General features: G+C 41.5%; 1 protein-coding gene across 1 annotated transcript in view; it reads right to left on the minus strand.

Moving 5' to 3' along the window:
• The window catches only part of PLBD2 (phospholipase B domain containing 2), a 75,736-nt gene extending 57,225 nt beyond the window's left edge, over nucleotides 1-18,511 (minus strand). Inside the window, exons 1-5 of the mRNA XM_068120122.2 lie at nucleotides 18,088-18,511; nucleotides 11,742-11,835; nucleotides 9,071-9,229; nucleotides 3,294-3,394; nucleotides 89-393 (exon numbers count right to left, since the gene is read on the minus strand). Coding sequence (XP_067976223.2) covers nucleotides 89-393; nucleotides 3,294-3,394; nucleotides 9,071-9,229; nucleotides 11,742-11,835; nucleotides 18,088-18,302 — 874 coding nt within the window. The 5' untranslated portion in view covers nucleotides 18,303-18,511. The remainder of the gene's footprint in view (nucleotides 1-88; nucleotides 394-3,293; nucleotides 3,395-9,070; nucleotides 9,230-11,741; nucleotides 11,836-18,087) is intronic.
• Nucleotides 18,512-22,437: the final 3,926 nt, after the last annotated feature.

Genomic DNA, 22,437 nt, shown 5'->3' on the forward strand with positions numbered 1-22,437 from the left:
AAAGCAGCGACGATTGGGTTTAAAGTAAGAGACCATAACCAGATAACGCTAACCCTATAAAGAAAAAGGAACTTGGCCCATATCTTACCAGGTGAACTTGATCCCATGCGTAGGTCATAGTGCTTGACAATGCGCATCATCATCTGGTACGGGCTCCATGTTATATGGGACACCATCAATTCCTTGTTTCCAGGCAGCAACTTGATCAAGGCAGAGCAGTGGTCGTGAGAGAGAGGGCCAGCCACTTTCGCACTGTCCACGTTCATTTTGCTTCCAAACCGGCCATCCTCGCTCCTTCTTTGGGGTCTACTCGTCTTCTCCTCCTTAAAATCTTTCAGACCCGTGTTTAGTGCCGCTTCAAGATCACCAAGCTCTACACTGATCTGCAGTAAGCTGGAGAAAATTACATTTTACAGAAAGTTTACTGAAGGAGATAGATGCAAGTTCAGGAGGGAAGGATTGTCATTATGGCTGCACCTGAGCCTTGCCTACTACGCAGCTACAGTCACGTGAAAAAGTAAGTACACCCCATGTAAAGTTTTGACTTTTTCAACATATTTCAACATTCAGCTATTTGATCTTCATTTCAACAATATTGATAGATAAAGGTGACATAATATAACAAATATCATGAAGCATTTACATTTTGTCATCCATTGTATAATTTAAATAAACATAAATGCAAATTTCACATGTGGAAAAAGTAAGTACACCCTTGGCTCTAATAGGTGGTATTGCCCCCTTTGGCAGAAACAACCTCAAGTAGGCGTTTCTTATAACTGTCTACCAGTCTCTGACATCGACTGGGAGAAATTTTTGCCCACTCCTTCATGCAGAACTCTTTCAGCTGTGCGATGTTTGAGGGGTTTCTTGCATGCACAGCTCGTTTCAAATCCCCCCACAACATCTCGATGGGATTTAGATCCGGGCTTTGACTTGGCCATTCCAGAACCCTCCATTTCTTTCTTTTCAACCATTCCTTGGTGGATTTACTGGTATGTTTAGGGTCATTGTCATGTTGCAAGGTCCACCTTCGGTTGAGCTTCAACTTTCCGACAGATGGCCTCACATTATCCTCAAGCACCCTCTGGTACAATGAAGAATTCATAGTGGATTCTATGATGGTGAGCTGCCCAGGCCTTGATGCAGCAAAGCTGCCCCAAACCACAATATTTCCACCACCATGCTTTACAGTTTGTATCAGGTTCTCGAGGTCAAATGCTGTCTTTGGTTTTCGCCTAACATGTCTTCTGGTACTGTGGCCAAATAGCTCGACCTTTGACTCATCTGTCCAGAGCACATTGTTCCAGAAGTGCTGGTCTTTGCCTAGATGTTCATTGGTAAACTTTAGTCTTGCCCTGATGTTCTTTCTGGACAGCAAAGGTTTCCTCCTGGCACACCTCCCATGTAGATCAAGTTTGTGCAGCCTCTTTCTAATGGTAGACTCATGCACTTCGACATCAACAGTGGCAAAAGCTACCTGTAGGTCCCGTGATGACATTCTGGGGTTCTTAGAGACTTCTTTCAGCATCTTGCCGTCTGCTCTCGGGCTGAACTTGCTGGGGTGGCCTGGCCTGAACAAGTTGGCAGTTGTTTGGAATCTTCTCCACTTGTAGATGTTCTTCTGGACAGTCGAATGATTGATTTCAAATTGTTTGGAGATCTTTTTAAATCCCTTCCCAGACTCGTAGGCATCTATAACCTTCTTTCTGAAGGCCTCAGAGAGCTCTTTTGATCTAGGCATGGTGACGCCACACACTTCAACAACAAAGAGCAAACCAAACTAAATGTCTGAGGTTTAAATAAGACAGGTCCCTCCAAGATCCTCTCTAACGATGTTCTAATCATTTGAACCTGAGCTGGTACACCTGATTCTAATTTTAGGTATTTGAAGTAGTGATAAATGTAGGGGTGTACTTACTTTTTCCACATGCGAAATTTGCATTTATGTTTATTTAAATTATACAATGGACTACAAAATGTAAATGTTTCATGATATTTGTTATATTATATCACCTTTATCTATCAATATTGTTGAAATGAAGATGAAATATCTGTATGTTGAAATATGTTGAAAAAGTCAAAACTTTACATGGGGTGTACTTACTTTTTCACGTGACTGTATACTAGTTCGTGGTTCCTTCCGGTTCAAATTACAGATATACATTTATCTGAATTCAGGTTGTAGCAAACCATCTTAAAATTTCTCGTCTATAATTTCGTGCTATCCATCACCCAAACCCCCCCCCCCCCCTCCTCCGCCCACCGCCTCCCCGAAATAAATACTGTTCACTCAATACGTGACTTTCAAAATGACGTAATCCACACCAGAATGCTCTGCGCGCATGCACAAAAATCCCTCGCAACAACGGTCATATGGGCAGGAAATGTATATCGTGCGTGCCAGATAATAAATTTAACCAAATACGACTCACAAAGCTTCTAAAACAACCCAAAAATATTTGGAAATGTACCTGAGAGAAAGGGGTGTGTCTCTGCACATCGAAAGATTTAGAGAACTTTCCGACCAACTCACCCAAAAAGTTGATATCTTGCAGCCTGTACTGCAAAAACTCCCTACGATGTGGGCCCGTGCAAGGACTGTGAACAGCACGTTCTAACCGACCTTCCCAATCATCCTTGTCAGTGAGTGGACTTTGGTCCTTGCAGGACTACCTCATGTGGACATGGCAGGCTTGGTGATTTATTTAATGGACATGTGTGTGTGTGTGTGTGTGTGTGTGTGTGTGTGTGTGTGTGTGTGTGTGTGTGTGTGTGTGTGTGTGTCTTATATTCACTGCCACCACTCACTTGTAGAAACAGGAAATGGTACAAACCCGACTCGTCTCATATTTTCTAGATTTCTGTAAGTCTGATTTGCATTCAGGAACAGAACAATTATGGTTAACCATCTTGAAATTGCCACTCTTTCGTCCAAATACTGAAAATTATGTTTAAAAGATGCCGCTAACAACGGCAGGTTAAAAATGCCCAGCAAGCAGAACGGAATCACTGAAAACGCGCACACAAGCGCATGCTCAAAAGGTCTCATTAGCATTCATACGTTATTTTGAAAGTCGTGTATTGATTGTGGGTACACAAATGCAGTTACCAATATCTACTTTAGCGTCAGTTCAAATGCAATTTGATCCCTCACTTGGTAACTGTGAAGAATTGTTCACACATGAAAATCAATTAGACATTTAGTGACATGAAGGGAAACATATACAAACAACCAGAAGCATATGTGCAATTTGGGTGTGGCAGATAAGGATTATGGAGTCTGCTCTCACTAAAGGCCCAATGGAGAGAAGGTGATGTGACGAGGAAGTATGGCAGGTTTCCCTTTATAGCCGTCTTCTAAACCCTTGAACTGTAACAAGGCCAAACGCACCTGCACAAGGACAGGAGAATGATCATCACTCAATGGGGTCAGTGGGATAAACAAACAGCTTGTAGGATTGCCTGCGTATCCTATTTATAATGACTGGAATATATAAGATCTAACGCTTCACTGACGGGAATACCAATACTTGTGTAATTGCTAAACTAGAGGTTCCAGGGAACCTGAACTCAACTGCTCTATATCAACAAAAATTGATTTTTCAATATGGCCGCCCTGCCGCGCCCATTTTTGGGCGTGCAACGCCCAAATGCAATCCCAAACTACAGACTTGGCATTTAATATGGAATATTTTTTTGTGGGGGTGAACTTACTTTTCAAGATGACTTAGAACCAAAAGTTCATTGGAATTATGTTGAAATTATTCTAGATTTTGTTAATGTGACCTTTAAAAGAAACAAAAACCACATTTGACATTTCGAAGCAAATAAATTGATCCTTGAAAGTGATGTAAACTGATATCGAACTCAATTCATGGACAGTACTGTGTTAAACTTCTGTGCGTTTTCCAGAAGTATCTCTTTATTTTGCACATTAGCCAAAATTTTTTTTAACAAAAACAAAAGATAAATTACGACTGGGATTACGGACAGTAAAATTACAGTTCAGTACTTCGTGTAACCCCCACGAGCATTCAGGAGAGCACGTACACGTTGAGGCATGCTGTTCACGAGACTTGCCAAGGTTTGGACAGGAATCGCTTGCCATGCAGTTACAATAGCCTGCTGCAATTCACGCACAGAGGCAGGCTGCTGGTCTAAGTTGTCGATTTGACGCGTTAATTTTGCCCACAAGTTCTCTATCGGATTCATATCCAGGGACATGGCAGGCCACTCCATATGCTCTACACCATGGTCAGCAGGAAAGTGTTGGATCATGCGAGCACGATGAGGCCGTGCATTGTCATCTTGGAAGACAAAGTTTCCTCGAAAGGCTGCACGAGCAAATGGAAGCAATGTTTCTTCCAGAATGGCCCTGTGCTTGAACTAGTTCAGGTTTCCATTCAGAACAACCAGGTCAGTTTTGCCCCCTGCATAAAAAGCAGCCCAAACGGTCACCACACCACCTCCAGCTTGGACTCTTGGCACTATACAATCTTCGTTGTAGGCTTCATGCACTTGTCTGCGCACTCAGACGTGGCCATCTTGACGATAGACCAGAAATCTAGACTCGTCACTGAAGATCATGTGATTCCAGTGTCCTGGCTGCCATTGACGGTGCTCTCTGGCCCACTGCAATCGGCGCTGGCGGTGTTGTCTGGTCAGACGTGGCTTTCTCAGGGGACGCCTGGCACAATAGCCTGCTTGAACCAGTCGTTGGTCGACTAGCCTTCTGGATACAGGCACATTTGTCAGTTGCTGCCACTCAGCCCTAAGCCGATTAGCTGACTTGGTACGGCCATTGCGGACTAACCGGTGCAGCTGGCGATCATCCCTCCTTGTGGTTCTGCGAGGACGTCCTGGCCTCGGTATTGGAGTAGGGACACCCCTCTGAGCATTTCGTTTCAGGATCTTTGACACCTGACCTTGAGTGATGCCATACTGCCAAGCAATAGCACGCTGTTACATGCCGGAATTTCGTAAAGTCACCACTAAATGACAAACAGCATTGTAGAGTTGACGGACCATCTCCAGGGGAAGCGGCAATAACTTTTGTAGACGTGCAGCAGTTGTTTTCCACTAAGACAGAACGCAACAACCCTTATATACCCGATTGTGAAGCCAATCGTCAAATGTACCTGTCCGTACATTTTGTCACGCCACCTGTGATATAATCCTGTCATAGACTTCTTGCTGCGACAGACAATCAGTGACATGGTTCTTTAAACAAAGAAATCACCGAAGCGTAAAAGAAACTCACCAGATTGATATACCGAGTTCAGAAATTAAACCCAAGTCAAGAAAAAAAATATATTCCATATTAAATGCCAAGTCTGTAGTTTATGTCTTAAAGATGCTGCATAACAAGTTTCATCAAATTTAATCAATATTTGTGACTTTTAGAGCGTAGACGTCGAATTGTTTACAGACGACAGACAGACAGACAGACAGACAGACAGACAGACGACGGACACTGGGTGTCAACAAAAACTCAGCTGGACATAGTCCATTTGAGTTAAAAAAACAGTTGTTGTTGAAAAATAAAATTAGGTGATGTATCGTACCGCCCTAGCTATACACTCTGGGAGTGAGGATATTGTTAATAGGATATTAATCACAGTCGTTTTAATAACTGAATTACAAATACTCGACAACAACACACAAAGAGGAAGATCAAACCAACCCCCCCCCCCACCCCTCCACCCCCTCAAACCCCCTTTCTCTGATACCGTCAGTCTCACAGTGTCTGTCTATCTGTCTGTCTGTCTGTCTGCCCCCCCTTTATCCCAATGCCCCTTTAGCTTCGTTTCACAGTGTTTTATTCCTTTTTAATTTGATGGAGAAATCCTCGGTGCACAGGCTAAGCGTTAAAACCCTCATTCCTGGCAATCCCGTGGAGCCACAGGCTCATTGGAGGGTGCTGCTTCAGGCAAGCCCAATAATTAAATGGCACGTGATGTATAAGGAACCAATTATCATCAAGTGCTCTCGGCATTTGCAATGGCGGCTGGCACAATACATCCTGCCTTGCAGTGTTTTTATCCCATCACATATGTTCCGACAATTCGGAATTGTGTCCCTTATGCGATGCCCCTGAAACTGCTTTTCATGTTTTTTATTGAGTGCTCGAGGTTGTCCTCCCTTTTTACAATTTAGTTATGTGTGATTCAGGGTCTCTGTTTGATTTTTACACGTTGTGTTTTTAATATTTGGTTTCAATATTTCTCACCTACACAACTGGTCAAAAGTTTTAGAACACCTCAATTTTTCTAGTTTTTATTGAAATTTAAGCAATTCAAGTCCAGTGAATAAACTGAAATGGTGCAAAGGTAAGCAGTAAACTGCTCGAGGTTTAAAAAAAAGTTTAGGTTAGCAAAAACGGGAAAATAATGTAAATTGCACAGCTATATTGTAAAAAAAGGCCTTCTTCAGGGAACAAGTAATGGGTTAACAACTTACAGCTGTTCTGCAGCAATGTAAGTAAATTAAGCCTTGAAAGTTGATGCAAACAATTCCAACAGGTGTCCCAACCTCTGCTGATTACTTGATTACAAACTCCCTGGCTGTATAAAAGCAGTATTGGAACAGACTGTTATTACACCCTCTGAAGCATTATTTGGGTTGCACTGCAGGAAGTAGTATATTGGAAACTGGAGGAAACTCTGACAGGAAGAGGTCTGGCAGACCCAAATCCACAACAGAATCAGAAGACAAGTTTCTGAGAGTCAACAGCTTGTGTGATAGGCGGCTCTCAGGGCAACAGCTTCAAGTACAGCTTAACACTGGTCGAAGTAAGCAAGTCTCAGTTTCAACTGTGAAGAGAAGACTTCGAGCTGCAGGTTTGACAGGTCGAGTGGCAGTAAGAAAGCCATTGCTAAGATGGCAAAATAAGAAAAGGAGGCTTGCCTGGGCCATGAAGCACCACCAGTGGACTACTGAAGACTGGAAGAAGGTCTTATGGACCGATGAATCAAAAATTTGAAATCTTTGGTTCATCACGCAGGGTTTTTGTATGCCGTCGAGTAGGCGGAAGGATGGTTCCTCAGTGTGTGACACCAACTGGCAAACATGGAGGAAGAAGCGTGATGGTCTGGGGCTCTTTTGGTGGATCCAGAGTCGTCGACTTGCACAGAGTGACTGGCACCCTGAACCAAAAGGGCTACCACAGCATTTTGCAGTGCCATGCAATACCCTCTGGTATATGCCTAGTTGGTCAGGGGTTCATCCTACAGCAAGATAATGACCCTAAACACACCTCTAGGCTATGTCAAAACTACCTTAGAGGAAAAGAACAGGACGGTAGGCTTCAAAAAAGTCTCCAGACTTAAACCCCATCGAGCTGGTTTGGGATGAACTGGACATAAGGGTGAAAGTAAAGCAACCTACAAGTGCAACACATTTGTGGGAACTTCTGCAACAGTGTTGGGAAGAACTTCCCGAACAATATTTGATTTCCATTGTAGAAAGAACGCCACGAGTGTGTTCGGCGGTTATATCTGCAAAAGGTGGCTACTTTGCTGAATCAAAAATTTAAATTAAATTTTGTTAAACAAAATGATTCTATGATTTCTTTTTATCTCCAATTGTTTATTTGTTCTATGCTTAATTTCATCGTATATTGAGACATTAAACTGTGTAAATTTCAATAAAAACTGGAAAAATTGAGGTGTTCTAAAACTTTTCACCGGTAGTGTATGTTGACCTGAAAAAATAGTTGTTCGCTGAATTCAGTTAACTGATATGAAAATCCTATTCAAATTTCAAGTCAATCGGATGAAAATTGAGGATTTTAGAAATTTGAAAAAGGTGGTTGACCTTTGGCTTATGTTGACCTTTTGACCTCAAAAATATATAGGATTTTGTCAGACCACCAACTCTACCATTTGGTGAAGTTTCGTGAAGATCAGTTTGAAATTGTGACCTGTAGGCAAGTATAAGTGAGCAGACAGACAAACAAACACACAAACTTGTCAAAAGATCACCATACTTGTCCAAAAAAAAAATTTGCCTAATAATAACAAACGCAACTGACCAATACACTTGAAAAATCTTCGATTTTGATTGTCTTAGGTTCGATTTTGAAAACAATCTTAGATTTTGAAAACTTTTATTTTTCAAGAAAAATCTTTTTAAAATCTTTCGAAAAATCTTCAATTTACATTTGAAAAATCTTCGATTTTGCAAGTAACAAACAGACAAACAGACAGAGGTGAAAACACAACCTCCATCCACCTTCGGTGGCAAGGGTAAACACAACTTTATTGTGGATATTAGTTCTCATTAACAAACCCATTTCCTCCATAATGGTAATACTTACTCCCTCCGGCAGCAGTATATGGTGACAATACCCCCTCCCTCCAGCAGGGGTCAGTGGTTAAACCACTTGCGCAGGTGGAGATAGGGGAAGAAGGGGATTATTTTGGGCCCATGGCCTGTCTATCCCTGGTACCTCGACGACATCAGCAAAATTTGGTGATCAGCCAAGCCGTTTTTGTTTGTTTTGTTCAGACATACATACATACATACATACATACATACATACACACATACATACATACATACATACACACATACATACATACGCACATACATACACACACATACATACATACATACATACATACATACATACATACATACATACACACATACATACATACACACATACATACATACACACACATACATACATACATACATACACACATACATACATACATACATACACACATACACACATACATACACACATACATACATACATACATACATACATACATACACACACATACATACATACATACATACATACATACATACATACATACACACATACATACATACATACATACATACATACATACATACACACACATACATACATACATAAAATTGCTGAATTTTCACATGATGTAAAGAACAAAATAAACAGCAGTATGCAAAATCAATTTGTAACAGTGATATGCAAAATCAATTTGTAACAGTGATATGCAAAATCAATTTGTAACAGTGATATGCAAAATTAAATCAAACATTCACATCAAAAACCCTCCTTTAGATTCTGTACCTGATGCCAGTACTCTGATGTTGGGTGTGCTTCTAGCTGTTCGTTCAGCCAGATAAGGTTCTTGTTGACAAAACCCTCGACGTGAGCACATGACGAGTTAGGAGAGGGTGGAATTTTACAGTATCCGTCCATGTTGTTCAACCAATGCAGGTATATGGACTACGTGGAGAAAAAGCAGTAGAATGAAACAGATTGCATCGAGCTAAGATGTATGATTAAAGCTGCAGCTGCCCTTGTTCATGACTGCCAAAGATTCAAAGATTCAACAGTATCATTCAGAAAGATTCAAGAATCATGTATTGGCAATGTGGTTCAATTAATTATTGACCTAACAAAATAATTAAATTATTGGCCCACTTATCAACACTAAATAAGCAAGACTCAACGAAATACATTACTTACAACACACTGTGTCATAAGGTAAGCAATTAGAACCAGTGATTTTCAATTTCAAAAAGGTGCTTTTTCGTTCCTAAAAAAACCTAAATTCCGTTTCGTGTTTTTAATGGAAGAAGAAACATTTATTTGTGAATTTGCGTCGGAAAAAGTACTGTACAATTTTACTCGAGTCACTGAACCAAAAATCCTCTACAATACCCCTGAGTGGTGTATTTTTCCATCAGGGTGACATGGAAATGCAGAGAATAATAAAATGAAAACCAAGTTATAAACTGCAGGTGAGAAAAATGTGGAAACCAGATTCATGGGATGTGGCACTTTAAACTAAATTAATCTCGATTACGATGTCCATGTATGCCCACTTACACAGGAAATACACATACATGGCAGTAAGTACTTTGACATAAACACACGAGTTAAAAAAAAAAGTTTTTACCTGCAACATGTCACAGGTCCACAGGAGGTTGTTGTTGTTGTTGTTGTTATTATTATTGGGGTCGATTTTTGAAATGTGCATTCATTGGTCGGACAACTGCCAGACCCCACACATTTGGTCACTTGACTCCACCCACCATGGCATCCAGAGGAAATAACGCCGCCATCTTGGTTTTCTTGTGGGCCGAAGACATCAGGCCTCGAGGCCTCTGCTGATTTATTCACTGCCCGCTGATTCACTGCCCGCCATTGGCTTTGTTTGGGTTGAGTGTTACTCATGATGAGTGACCCCCAAAAAATCGCATTAAATGTGTTTCTCAATCATGCTGTTCATCTTTTAAGAATGCTTTAAATGTGAGTTTCCCAATCAGCCTGGTACCACATTTTGACGCATGTTGTGAACGCAGTGCGGTCATTCTTGTTACAAATTATTTTGCCAATCTCATCTGTATTTCAACGATTTTTCACCATAAAAATCAAGTTTCTCCAAAGGTGCACGCACGTGCATGTGATGACTTGTAATTTGTTTTAGCGATCGTACAGTATTTTGAAATAATATTTTTTAAACCAAATTTTCAAAGTGGGGCAACTACTTTCAAATGGAATTTCGTTTTAATTTGGCTCCCCAGAGATTGGTAGATGGTATTGTATTCGGTATTTAGTGGCAGAAATTGAGATTGATATTCACAATTCATTACTTCCACCACCAAAGGTGGATGGAGGTTATGTTTTCACCCCTGTCTGTCCGTTTGTCTGTCTATTTGTTTGTTTGTGAACAAAATTTGTGGACGGATTCGGATGGAGAGATGCGGAGAGATGTAGCGTATGTGACAAGGATGAAATGATTACATTTTGGTGAAGATCCGGATTCGGATCCGGCTACTATAATCTTTTAAGTGATTCTTCACCTGGATGGATTTGGACGAAACTTGGTGGACCGGTTGGGTGTCTGACAAGGACGATTCGATTCGTTTTTGGTGAAGATCTGAATGTTTATTCGGATATGAGAAATTTTTAATTTTCTAAGTGATTCTTCACCATTGAGAGATAAGGCCAAAACGATACATAGATAAGGCCAAAACGATACATAGCAGGATATCTCAAAAAGTTATGGACGGATTTGGACGGATTTGGACGAAACTTGTTGGACAGGTTGTGTGTGTGACAAGGAAGAATCGATTCAATTTTGGTGAAGATCCGGATCGAGCTAGTAGAATTTTTTAAGTGATTGAGTTTTTAAAGACTTCACCATTAAGTGATATGGCCAACCAGGTGGAGGTATGCTCTCTCCTGAGTGCCGTTCTAGTTTATTGTGTACTACTTTTCATAATTACGATACACATTGTGATTTATATTTTAAATAATACTGTGTAGAATCTTACACACATAATCAGACAATATAGCAAGTATTATATTTGTAATCTTTATAAATATTTTCAAGTTTTTGTGTGTTGTACGTTAATCTTTCACGGCCAAACCATAGCACCGATAGGCCCCAAATTTTGGGTGTAGGTACTTCAGGATCTGGGTAACGCTTTAAGCTACGACAAGTTGGCCTTGATGTCCGTTTTGAGGCCACTATAAAGTGCATATTGGGCGTGGGCATCAGGCAGTGCTCACGCAGCCGGGCAGCACCGGGTAGCCCCTGCAAGTTCAACATAATCTTGACTTTTTTCTGCAATTTACTACATTTCGTACGTCAGATTCAGTTTGTTTCAAGTTACCAATTCCATGAATTCCATCCATTTTCCGTGATCATGGAAAAACACTGGCTCTAAGTAATCAACCTTTCTTCCCCACACTACACAATCTCTTCTGAACACAATCCCCAAAATACCTTGGCTGTCATGTTGCCTTCCACAAATCCTGCTGAATATGCCTGCTGTTCATCGCTGTAAGAATTGTTGGTGGTCACGGTAAAGTAATCCCACCTGTGCAAGGGAAACAGAATCAGGTGGGATCATTTAGGACCAGGAAACAAAAGAAGTCGTTCGATTATTTTAAAAGTAAATGAAGGAAGAAATAATAGGAAGTCAAGCGATAGGAATGTTCCCTCACCCTGAGTGTATAAGGTCTAAGAATGAATGAAAAGGAAAGCAGGAGTGGCCTCGTGGACGATTGTGGATTCTAATCTAATCCAGGACTATTTCGATTATTCTGGAAATTGAGCAAGTCCCAGAACTATCATATCATCTGTTAGATTAATGAACAGAATTTAATAATTAAATTAATATATGTGGGAAAATTACGTGCCCAGACCAGGAATCGAACCCAGGTCCTCTAGGAAGCTGTACCAGTGCTCTGCCATCTAAGCTATCTGAGCAACCCTGACTAAGCATGCAATTTTTCCCATACATATGATTGCCACTCTCTTGGATTTGGATTTGTCCCCCCATTGGAGGAAGACCCTCTCGTATTCAGGCACAAACTGTTGGTGCTCCTATGGTTGGCAGCGAGTGCCCCGGAAGCATTGACGGAAAGAGAGTGGCAATCATATGTGTGGGAAAATTACATGCTCAGTCAGGGTCACCCAGATAGGTCAGATGGCAGAGCACTGGTGTGGTTTTCCAGAGGACTGGGCTCGATTCCTGGTCTGAGCATGTAATTTTACCACATATATCAATTTAATTATGAAATAATCCATGGATAAATAACACAGAGGTAATTAACCGAAGATCATTCACAGAGGGGGTAATAATATGCCTGCCTGTTCTGGCTCACCTTTGGTACCAGTTAAAACCTTGTTGCACCCTTTCATGCTCCCATGCAGGAAACCTACAATGCTACCTTGTATAAAACAGCAACCATTCTAAAATGTTTTGAAAATGGTGCAATTTGCCAGCTGTGCATCAACAAAAACAGGTACACCGACATCGCAGACTCACTCACTGATTTTATTAATCAAGTAAAAACACAGAATTCATCTTCCCAGTCGTTTTGTACAATCAACGTGCAATAAATAAATAAACAATGCACAATAAATCCACTCCAGGTGACAATTGAATACTTCTTAAAATAAAGCACTCGATCCACCTCCATGACCCATTCAAGGAATCCTTAGCAAAACAACTGTCAGACAAAATATTTATCAACTTCAACATAAAAACTGGCTGACAGGATGGCCTAGAGATGTACACACACACACACACACACACACACACACACACACACACACACACACACACACACACACACACACACACACACACACACACCTCTAAGCTGTCTCATTTGGGTTTGAATCCCGACCCAGCTATAAACTGTCGTCCCGGTGTTTTACAGGTAGGGTGATTCAACTGATTCATCAATGTGTGTGCCATCCCTCAGATGGACGCTAAACTGGGCGTCGCGTCGATAGCATTATTCCCCCACGAAAAACCGCGAATACACGAGGCAAAGGACCACGAATGTAGAAGCAGGTCACATTTTATGAACTGCAAATACGTGGGGTCCGTGAATGTCGGAACCGCGAATGTCGAGGTCCTGCAGTATTCCATATGTGCTAGTTTCTGACCAAGAATGGCATTTTAGTTGTCAAACACAATTTACTCAACGGATGTTTCCAAGTTCCTGTTCATAAATATAGTAGTTAGTTTGATGCAATGTCTCAGTTGTTTAATGTTGCTGTAGTTTTATTTAAGCCAATTAAAAAAAAATCTCTCATTTCCACTTTCAAGCCAAAATATTGTTGCGGAGATGAGGACTGTATATTTTTTGATTGTGTGCTGTACTATTATTATTATTGGTTATTCTGCGCCCCCCTACCTCCGGAGCTGTGTAAAGGTGAAAGGGCATCCCATAATTAGTCCACAAGCATACACGTCAGCCAAGTAATAGAATACCCCTGTTGATAGTTATCTCTTATTCTGTGTTCTAGGGTAAGGCTGTGTCTCCCATTAATTGAAGTACTCCATTGCACCAGTGAAAGAGAATAGATCCCCTTTCATTCCCATCCCCAAAACCCTCCATTTCCTATCACATCCCCTTTCGTCATTGCCGAGCCTCGATTGCCCATATTACATCCCCTCTCGTCATTGCTGAGCCCTCGATTCCCAATCACCTCCCCTCCAATAACCGCCATTGACCACGAGGCAGGGTCGGAGAAGAAAGGCGTGTCTCCACCTCGTCATAGAGGGGAGGAGGGGCGTACCCGCCCGTCGTCATCAAGGGCGGAGCCCGAGGGTCGCGCGACCAACCAGGGCCGAGGTGAGCACCCCGATGGGCGTGTCCAAAACGCCGGCGGCTTAATCGCTGGAGGCGCTATAAACGGCGCGCACGGAAGGGAGTCGTGAGTTGGTCTGAGTTGGTCACAAAGAGTTGGTCGTCAAGAGAGAGTCGTGAAGAGTCAGTCAGTGGAGTCGGTGGTCAGTTGGTTGCAGTGAGGAGTCGGTGGTGGTGGTCAGTGGTTGCGTTGGTTGCGGTGAGGAGTCGAGGAGGGAGGAGATCAGAAGACAGGAAGGCCTTGAGTTGGACTAAGCAAGAGAGGAAGTTGTTGGACTGGGTGGGACTAAGAAAGAGAGAGAAAGAGTCCTGAAGCTTGTGAGGGAAGGAGAGAGAACCCGTCACACCAACCCACCAAGCTCCGCGTTGGCTCCACCAAGCGTTCACCTCCACCAAGGCTCCACCAAGCTCCGCGTTGGCTCCACCAAGCGTTCACCTCCACCAAGGCTCCACCAAGCTCCGCGTTGGCTCCACCAAGCGTTCACCTCCACCAAAGCTCCACCAAGCTCCGCGTTGGCTCCACCAAGCGTTCACCTCCAGCCATCCACCTCCTGCCATTCCTGTCATTCCCCGCGTGAGTCTGTCTTCTGTTTGTTCTGTCCTGGGTTAATTAAGTCTGTATAAGCTAGTATTTTCCCTGTGTCACCTGCGTCTTATGTGCTTGTAAATAAACGTGCCTGCTTTCTTTTTGCTTGTGTGTAAATAGTCAATAAATTCAGTAGTATTTCCAAACCTTTCTTTGCCTTCGTTTTCCTCTTTGCATTCGTCGCCTTTGTCTTTTCCCTATTGAGTAGCTGCGGTGCGATCCGGCCAACGTTTGGGTGGAATCGGGTGAGTCGGGGATCCTGTTAGGTCGCGGTAATACACCACCGCTCGGTCATCATAACATCTAAACCGCGATCTGTAACAATATATTAGAGTAGGTACAAAACAGATTATTTTTTATTTAAGATTTCATTATTAGTTTCATCTGATGTTTAAACAAGTACAAAAAGTTTTAATTAAAACAAAAGCCGCGTCGATGTTACACAATGCCTAGATGCAGCTGTGCCTATAACGTCGATGTTATAGGCACAGGACATTCCTATTGATTCGATTACTTGATGTTATTTTTGTGCAAAGTGAAAATATATCTCGGCAATTTCCCGTGTGTGGCGACGAATTTTTAATATATCTCGGCATTTTCCCATCTGTTATTTCAGGCGGTGTATGACTGACCATGCCGCGATTTAAAAAAAATATATCTCGGCAATTTCCCGTATGTGGCGACACGTGAACGAAGCTATGCTCCTCTCTCCACATTATCGTGACGACGTATAAATTAAATATTTCATCGTGACGATTGTCATCAAATGGACGAATTTTTAATATATCTCGGCATTTTCCCATCTGTTATTTCGTGACTCCGCGTTGGAGCTCCGCCTACCTAGACACCTCACCTCAGATGACTGAGCATGCCGCGATTTAAACAAAATATATCTCAATGGACTTGAAGTTACAGGCCTTTGAGAATTCATTTCGTTCTATAAAGGGCAACTTTCATCGGATTTTCTTCACGTTTTTTTTCAACCGAGTCTAAAACTATGTTAGCGACTGAAAAATGAAATGATATATCGAATTTGATTTGAAAGAAAACTGTGTGAGAGAGCAAGACACCACGGGCCTACAAAACAGGCCTCAAAGCTATGCGAGTTAATAAAATGGTGGATATTTGTTTATATGAAGCCTCTCCCACAATGGGTGGAGCTATGGTTCCCAGAATGGGTGGAGCTTTGAGGTTTTGTCTTCTCTGCAAGAACAAGAAGAAGAAGAACAAGAACAACAGCAGAGGGCACTCTATGAGCAGCGTCTGCGACGCAGCTAAAAATGTTAAGATTCCCTATTTTGATTTCAACGTATCACTTCTGATTCTGATTCTGATGTAATATACTTTGTTAGAGCGCCGGTGCTGCCAAGGCAGTTTCTTGGCAAGAGTTTCATACTGGGTGGTTTGCCATTGCCATACCGGATACCAGCAGTAGCTAGCGAAGAAATTTGCAATGTGTTCAGGGTGCCGGCGATAGCTCTCCTACTATTCGCAAAGGACACCGTGGGATCCTCAACATCCACCAACGAATGCTGGCAGACGGAACAACTTGTACAACGTCCATCCGAGGGACGGCACACAAATTGATGAATCACCCTGCCAATGAAACACCTGGATGTCAGTTTATATCTGCATCGGGATTCAAACCCAAGCTAGACAGCCTAGAGGTGAGTACGTTTACTTCTAGGCCATCCTGTCAGCCCAATGAATCACGAGAAAGGCCAAAAGCAAAAATGTTGCAGTTTACAACAATATAAGCAAAGTATAATTCAATCTCTTGTAAATATTGCTTTTTAAATTCAGTTAATCTTCCATTCACTAATCTGAAGCAAAAGACTAACAGTTTCGACCTTTGGCAAATGACGTCACCACAATACTCCCCCATCCCAACCACATTGTGACCGAGTCATGTAATCCTTTATTTACCACCTCAAGACATACATGGAGTAGGTGGAAATCCTTGCAGTATCTCATCACAAACAATGTGTTGATATCCTGGGAATGCAGTGGGTACAGTCCATGACAAATTCTGTTTAACCATTTGTATGAACCGATAAGTCTCAACAGGTCGATGAAACAAATAGACGTTTTCTGTAATGTTTAATATGAGCCTGGTGTTGGCTTAGCGGTTAGGGTGCCGGCTTGGGATTCCTCGGATCCTGGGTTCGAATCCTGGTCGATTGCTGAATTAACACCTGGAGGGTTGACTCAGCCCACCATCCCCCTGAGGTCAGCAAACTGAATACCAGCTCACTGGTAATTCCCTGTGTCACAAAATGTGACCAACAGGGTTGGCGGCAGGAAGGGCATCCAGCCATAAAACATTGCTTACAAAAGGGGACCATGGTGCCCAAAAAATGCCAACCCCTGCTCTGCAGGGAAAAATGACCTCTAAAGGTGGTTGTTTTTGTAATATTTAATATGGGGTGGGACCTGATGGCTCCCTTGGTATAAACAAAGGGCTAAAGTGGGGCACCCTTACATGTATTTGTATGCACATGGATTCTCAGGTTCCTTCAATAATTTAAAAAAAAATCAAATTACATTTGCCGGACTTGCATGCGAGAACTGTGCCTGCCCTTTATTTAACTCCAACAACGCACACAAGTGCCTTTTGCAACTTTTTACAACAATGTACACAAGCACACACCTTTTCCAACTGCACCACAATTCCACCAGGGAGCGTTCCATGGGATGACAATCCCACCAACCGTGGCTTTATCTTGTGACTGGGATAAAGACGTTTCACAAGAAACCTCAATGTAGGAGGCCATTGGACTCAAGTCTGCGCAATGTGGATAATATTCAAGTAGTCTTCAATCTGCAATGCCTCTTGGAGTCGAGGTACATAATGTCAAATTCTAGTTTGCTTTTCTTTCAACGAAGGATGTGTGTGTGTGTGTGTGTGTGTGTGTGTGTGTGTGTGTGTGTGTGTGTGTGTGTGTGTGTGTGTGTGTGTGTGTGTGTGTGTGTCAAACTCGCAGACTAAGTTATCCTTGCGATGGATGCTTCCAGTTGTGAATGTATTTGTTTAAACTGTAAAATGTGGCCATGACGGCGTAGTGCGCGTTAATTAATGACATAAATAAATTATTGAAGACGAAAACAAGCATAATGCTTTCACAAAATGAATACAAAATACAATATGAATACATAATACAATATGAATATGCCAACAATCGCTACTGTAATAATTGGAGTTATTGTAATTATAAACAAATTTTCTAGAATTAATGAACCAATGGCAGGTAGGGAAGTGGGAACTCAAATCGGTACGTATGGAGGTTGGTTGGTGAGATTGTAAGAAGGCTAACACTAACAAGTGTAGAGAAAGGTAGGTACTGCATACAATTACAAGTAGTGAAAGGTCACAAACCCCGTGTCCTGCATCCTCTCGGTAAAATTCCCACAGGCGACGGTTCCCGGTCCACCCAGAACGTCTCTCAAGGATAGACGACCCGAGGGAGTCATTACGACACAGCGGAATTGAGATTTGGACGGAGAGGGTTGCTTCTGTGGTCCAGGTTCCCGTCCATGTACGACGACCAAGAAGAGGGCGACGCACAGACAGAAAGACAGAGAGTGCGACATGATGGAGATGCTGGTAATAACCAAAGGTCGTCCCACGAGAGGAAAGCGCGTCAGCACATCAACGAATAAGGAACGACGAAAAAAAGGAAAAACCGAGGGATTCCGAGAAGCGTGACAGCAGGTTCTTCTTCTTTAGAGTCTCGGGGTGCAGTAATTCGCACACATGGGAATACGCTCTTTTCCTCAGTCTCGTATTCCTCTTCTTCTTTCACGAGCATTAACGAACGAGTTTTCCTCAAAGTGCAGAGTTACATACCGAGCTGTTTATTATTTACATCAACATGAACGAAATTAAATGTTGAGCAATTTAGTTGAAAAGTTTGTCGAGGTGATTGTTTTTGTCTATTTGAATAAAAACTGGTTTTTCACTGACTGGTCAAACAAGTGGACCATGTCTTTAAATCCTGACAAATCTCACATTCTTACAATGTCTCTTCAAAAAGACCGACTGGACAACCCTCCCATCTGATGGGATATTGGGGAATGATGGTACCATCATGTGTATTGTTCATGAGATAGAAGTGATATTTTCATGGTACTTTCTTTAAGTGTTATTCTTACCTCCACCACCAAAGGTGGATGGAGGTTATGTTTTCACCCATATTGGTTCATGAGTTATCAAACAGAGTGACCACTATATTCGTCATGGGTGTCTGTCTGTGTGTCTGTCTGTCTGTCCACAGAATAACTACCCGATGATATCATCCGATCTTGATGAAACTTGGGTGGGGGGTTGATATCATGATCTAGTTGTGTCCTGCCTAGAGTGGGCGTATTGCGCCCATTGTGGGCGGAGCCACGCCCGAAAAAGATGTCTTTTTAAGGGGTAAACGAGTTCAAGCTACATTATCTCCGAGGGAGTTGGTGGAATCTGACAGGGGTTTCGGTATTTGGTTAGGCCAATGTCATGTGTCTAGCCCCACGGAGCTCGATTTTTCATTTTCGCCCCAAGGTCAAGGTCACAAGGTCACAAAATTTATTAAAGTCTATTTTTGATGGTTTTACTAGATTGTTTGCTTCCTGATCGGGTGAATTTTTTTTTTTTTTTTTTTTTTTGTATACTGAATCGAGGCTTGTGAAAGAGCTGACATTTACTTCACAAACACATCAACCAGACAAACAAAATATATAAAAAGAGGGAGCGGAAGACAAGAGAATGGGAAGCACACAAACACTTGAGAGCACACAACATTTAAGAGCAGGGAGATGTGTGGGAGGGAGAGGGCTTTGGAGGAGGCGTGGGAAGGGGGGGGGGGGGGGGGTGGGAGAAGTATAAAACACAAGGACACCAAGGACTTCCAGGACAGAAGTTGGTATTTCAAAAAGTGGAATTGGGCTGAAATTATCAGGGATAGAAAAGATCAAGGTTTTGGATGGGGGAAGATAGGAGATGGTGGTGAACAGCTGTTTTAAAGACCTGGAGGGAGGAGTGGGATTGAAGAGAGTGAGGGAGTTTGTTCCAGAGGTGGGAGAAAAGAGGAATGAAGGAGTGAAGGTGAGCAGAGAGTGTCGTACATGATCTTATATTATCACCTACATCATGAAATACAAGTTTTCCAAGAAATTTCAGAATCTTTGACCTTTGAAGGTCACAAAGGTCAAATTTTCAAAGTTGTCGGAATCTAACCGAATTTTCGGTATTGTGTAGCTAACTAACCCCATAACTGATTATACAATATTTTCTATCTCATTTCAAGGTCAGTAACCTTCGTTTTGACATTTCCGGGCCTGGCCTGTCCAGGCCTGTTTCGGTTATAGTCCGTCCTTTGTCATTGAATACCGCTCGCTCGTGAACCATCGTCGTCTCCTGACTTCTGTATTTATTTTTTTTGGAGGTGCCTAAAACACTCCCCTACCTACACCCATGAAGGAAAATATGTATTTAATGTATTACACATGCACACACGCACACACTTGTCACCCGAGTTCAACCCCCCTGTCATGTTGAATTAACACCAGGTGGGTTGACTCAGCCTGTCATCCTTCCAAGATTGGCAAAATGAGTACCAGCTTACTGTGACACACAATTCCTCAAAAAAAACAAAATATACCAAGATACAAACCTGTAAACCCATGAAGGTACCCACCAGTCAGTCATCTGTGGAGGATTTCACATCAAATAACACTCATTAACCCTTTGGGTGCTGCATCGTTTTTAAAAAAACTTACATTAAGGAATTACATTTGTTTTGTCATTTTCAACTATCCAGGCAAGCCTATACCAAGAAACTACCAGGCTAAAGCAATCGAGCAAAAGGTAGCCAATCTCCCTGAACAACGCCTCACTCCAAATGAACACGTCTTTACGAATGTAGGCATGGATTACTTTGGACCTTTTGAAGTGAAGTGGGTTGGACTTGCGTCAAGAGGTACGGAGTTATTTTTACCTGCTTGGCCTCCCGTGCCGCTCATCTGGAAGTTGCGTGTTCACTTGATACAGGTTAATCTGACACGGTTTTTGTGTTAATTTCAGTCCATCACTGGATGCTTTGAATACTGCTGAATGATGAGCAAATACTGGAACACAACGCATATTATCGACAGTGCATTAAGTTTGTCTTTGGTACATTATAGGGATCAAACCGTGGATATGTCGATACGTTGGACACTGTCTATGGAGCAATATTATAACAATACAGGTAATCGGTAACACAGACCTAGAGCCCTTTATACACTGAGTCTGGCCAACTCGGTAATAGGCGCCATGTTGGAGCCGACGTCAAGTGCACGCGCGCGTGCGTTCAAGCGTGCATGCACGGGGTTACATATTAAGTCTCTGCGTGCATGCAACTTTCTGCTATTAGAGACGGGTTTCTTTTTATGATCCCGAGTTTCATTCATTGTTTAGTCACTTGCAAATCCTGTCCCTGTTACACAAATGTATGTACAAGTATTGATTAGATTTGTTGGAATTTCACTGGGCCATTATTTTTCATTCACAGTGTATTAAGCTTTTGTTCTTTTCACATTCAGTCATCCCAAACGAGGGCCGTTGAATTGCTGGGCTTCACTTCTTTCGTTTGAAGAATAAAAATCTCCATGCTACATCCATTATGTTTTGTCTATTATATCTATATGGGATGGAATGAATTGTTTTTTTTAATGTTAATTCATTTATATCCCTTTGTGTGTTTAACTTTAACCCATCAATTGACACTGGACTCCGCATTATGTGGAGTTTTGACAAATCTTGTAATAACTCGTGATGTAGAATCATAAAAAAAATCTTAGAAGATCGATCAACAGAAAGAGAAAAATATTCTCCACAATTTGAGCTCACATTTTTCACAGTTCAATTTAAAGTTTGCTCACAGGAATAGGGCCTATTTTGAATGCAAAATGATTGGTCAATCATTAAATTGGCAACAATTTTGATGATTGAAAATCACCATTTCTAATGGAAATTAGCAATGTTTGAACAAAAATTATATGAAAATGTTCATTTTTTCATTTGTAATGGAATACATCACTTTTTGAAGTATCAATATAAGTAAAGAAGAAAACAAGTACAGATACATTCAAAGTACACCGCCCCCATGCCAAATATTTAAATATCCTACAGCGCGGCCTTTGGCGCCCGGCAATACCACAGTGCAGCTCATAGTGGCTGCATTGGGAGGGAGAGGTGTACACTAATTGATTGATTAATTGTATAATTAAAATCAATAAAAGTTTATCACAAAATATTTTCTTAATCAATTGGCTAATAGCATAACTAAACCACTAGTGCTTCATCCAAAGATGTATCTTTTAGAAATTTAATTAAATAAGTCATTAAGAAAAAATTTAATAATGAATTGATTAATCAATAAATAATTAATCGATTAATCAATAAATAATTAATCGATTAAATGATTAATCAATAAATCATAAATATCCTTGACAGCCACATCACTTGGTCACTGTCATGTCCAAATATTAGCTTCCCAGCTCAAAAGGTGCCTGAGATATTGGCCAAATGAGAAAGAAAATAAATAAATGATTAATAATGAAAATAAATAAATAATAATAATTAAAAAATTAAATTATTAATCAATTCGGTCAGAGAACACATAAACCACCACCATCTCATCAGAATCTGTAACTTAAAAAAAAAAACAATTTTTGACATTAATCGAATAATTAAATAATTAAT

This window comes from Myxine glutinosa, chromosome 6, assembly GCF_964187855.1.
Source record: "Myxine glutinosa chromosome 6, kmMyxGlut1.1, whole genome shotgun sequence".
In the NCBI taxonomy this organism is placed as follows: Eukaryota; Metazoa; Chordata; class Myxini; order Myxiniformes; family Myxinidae; genus Myxine; species Myxine glutinosa.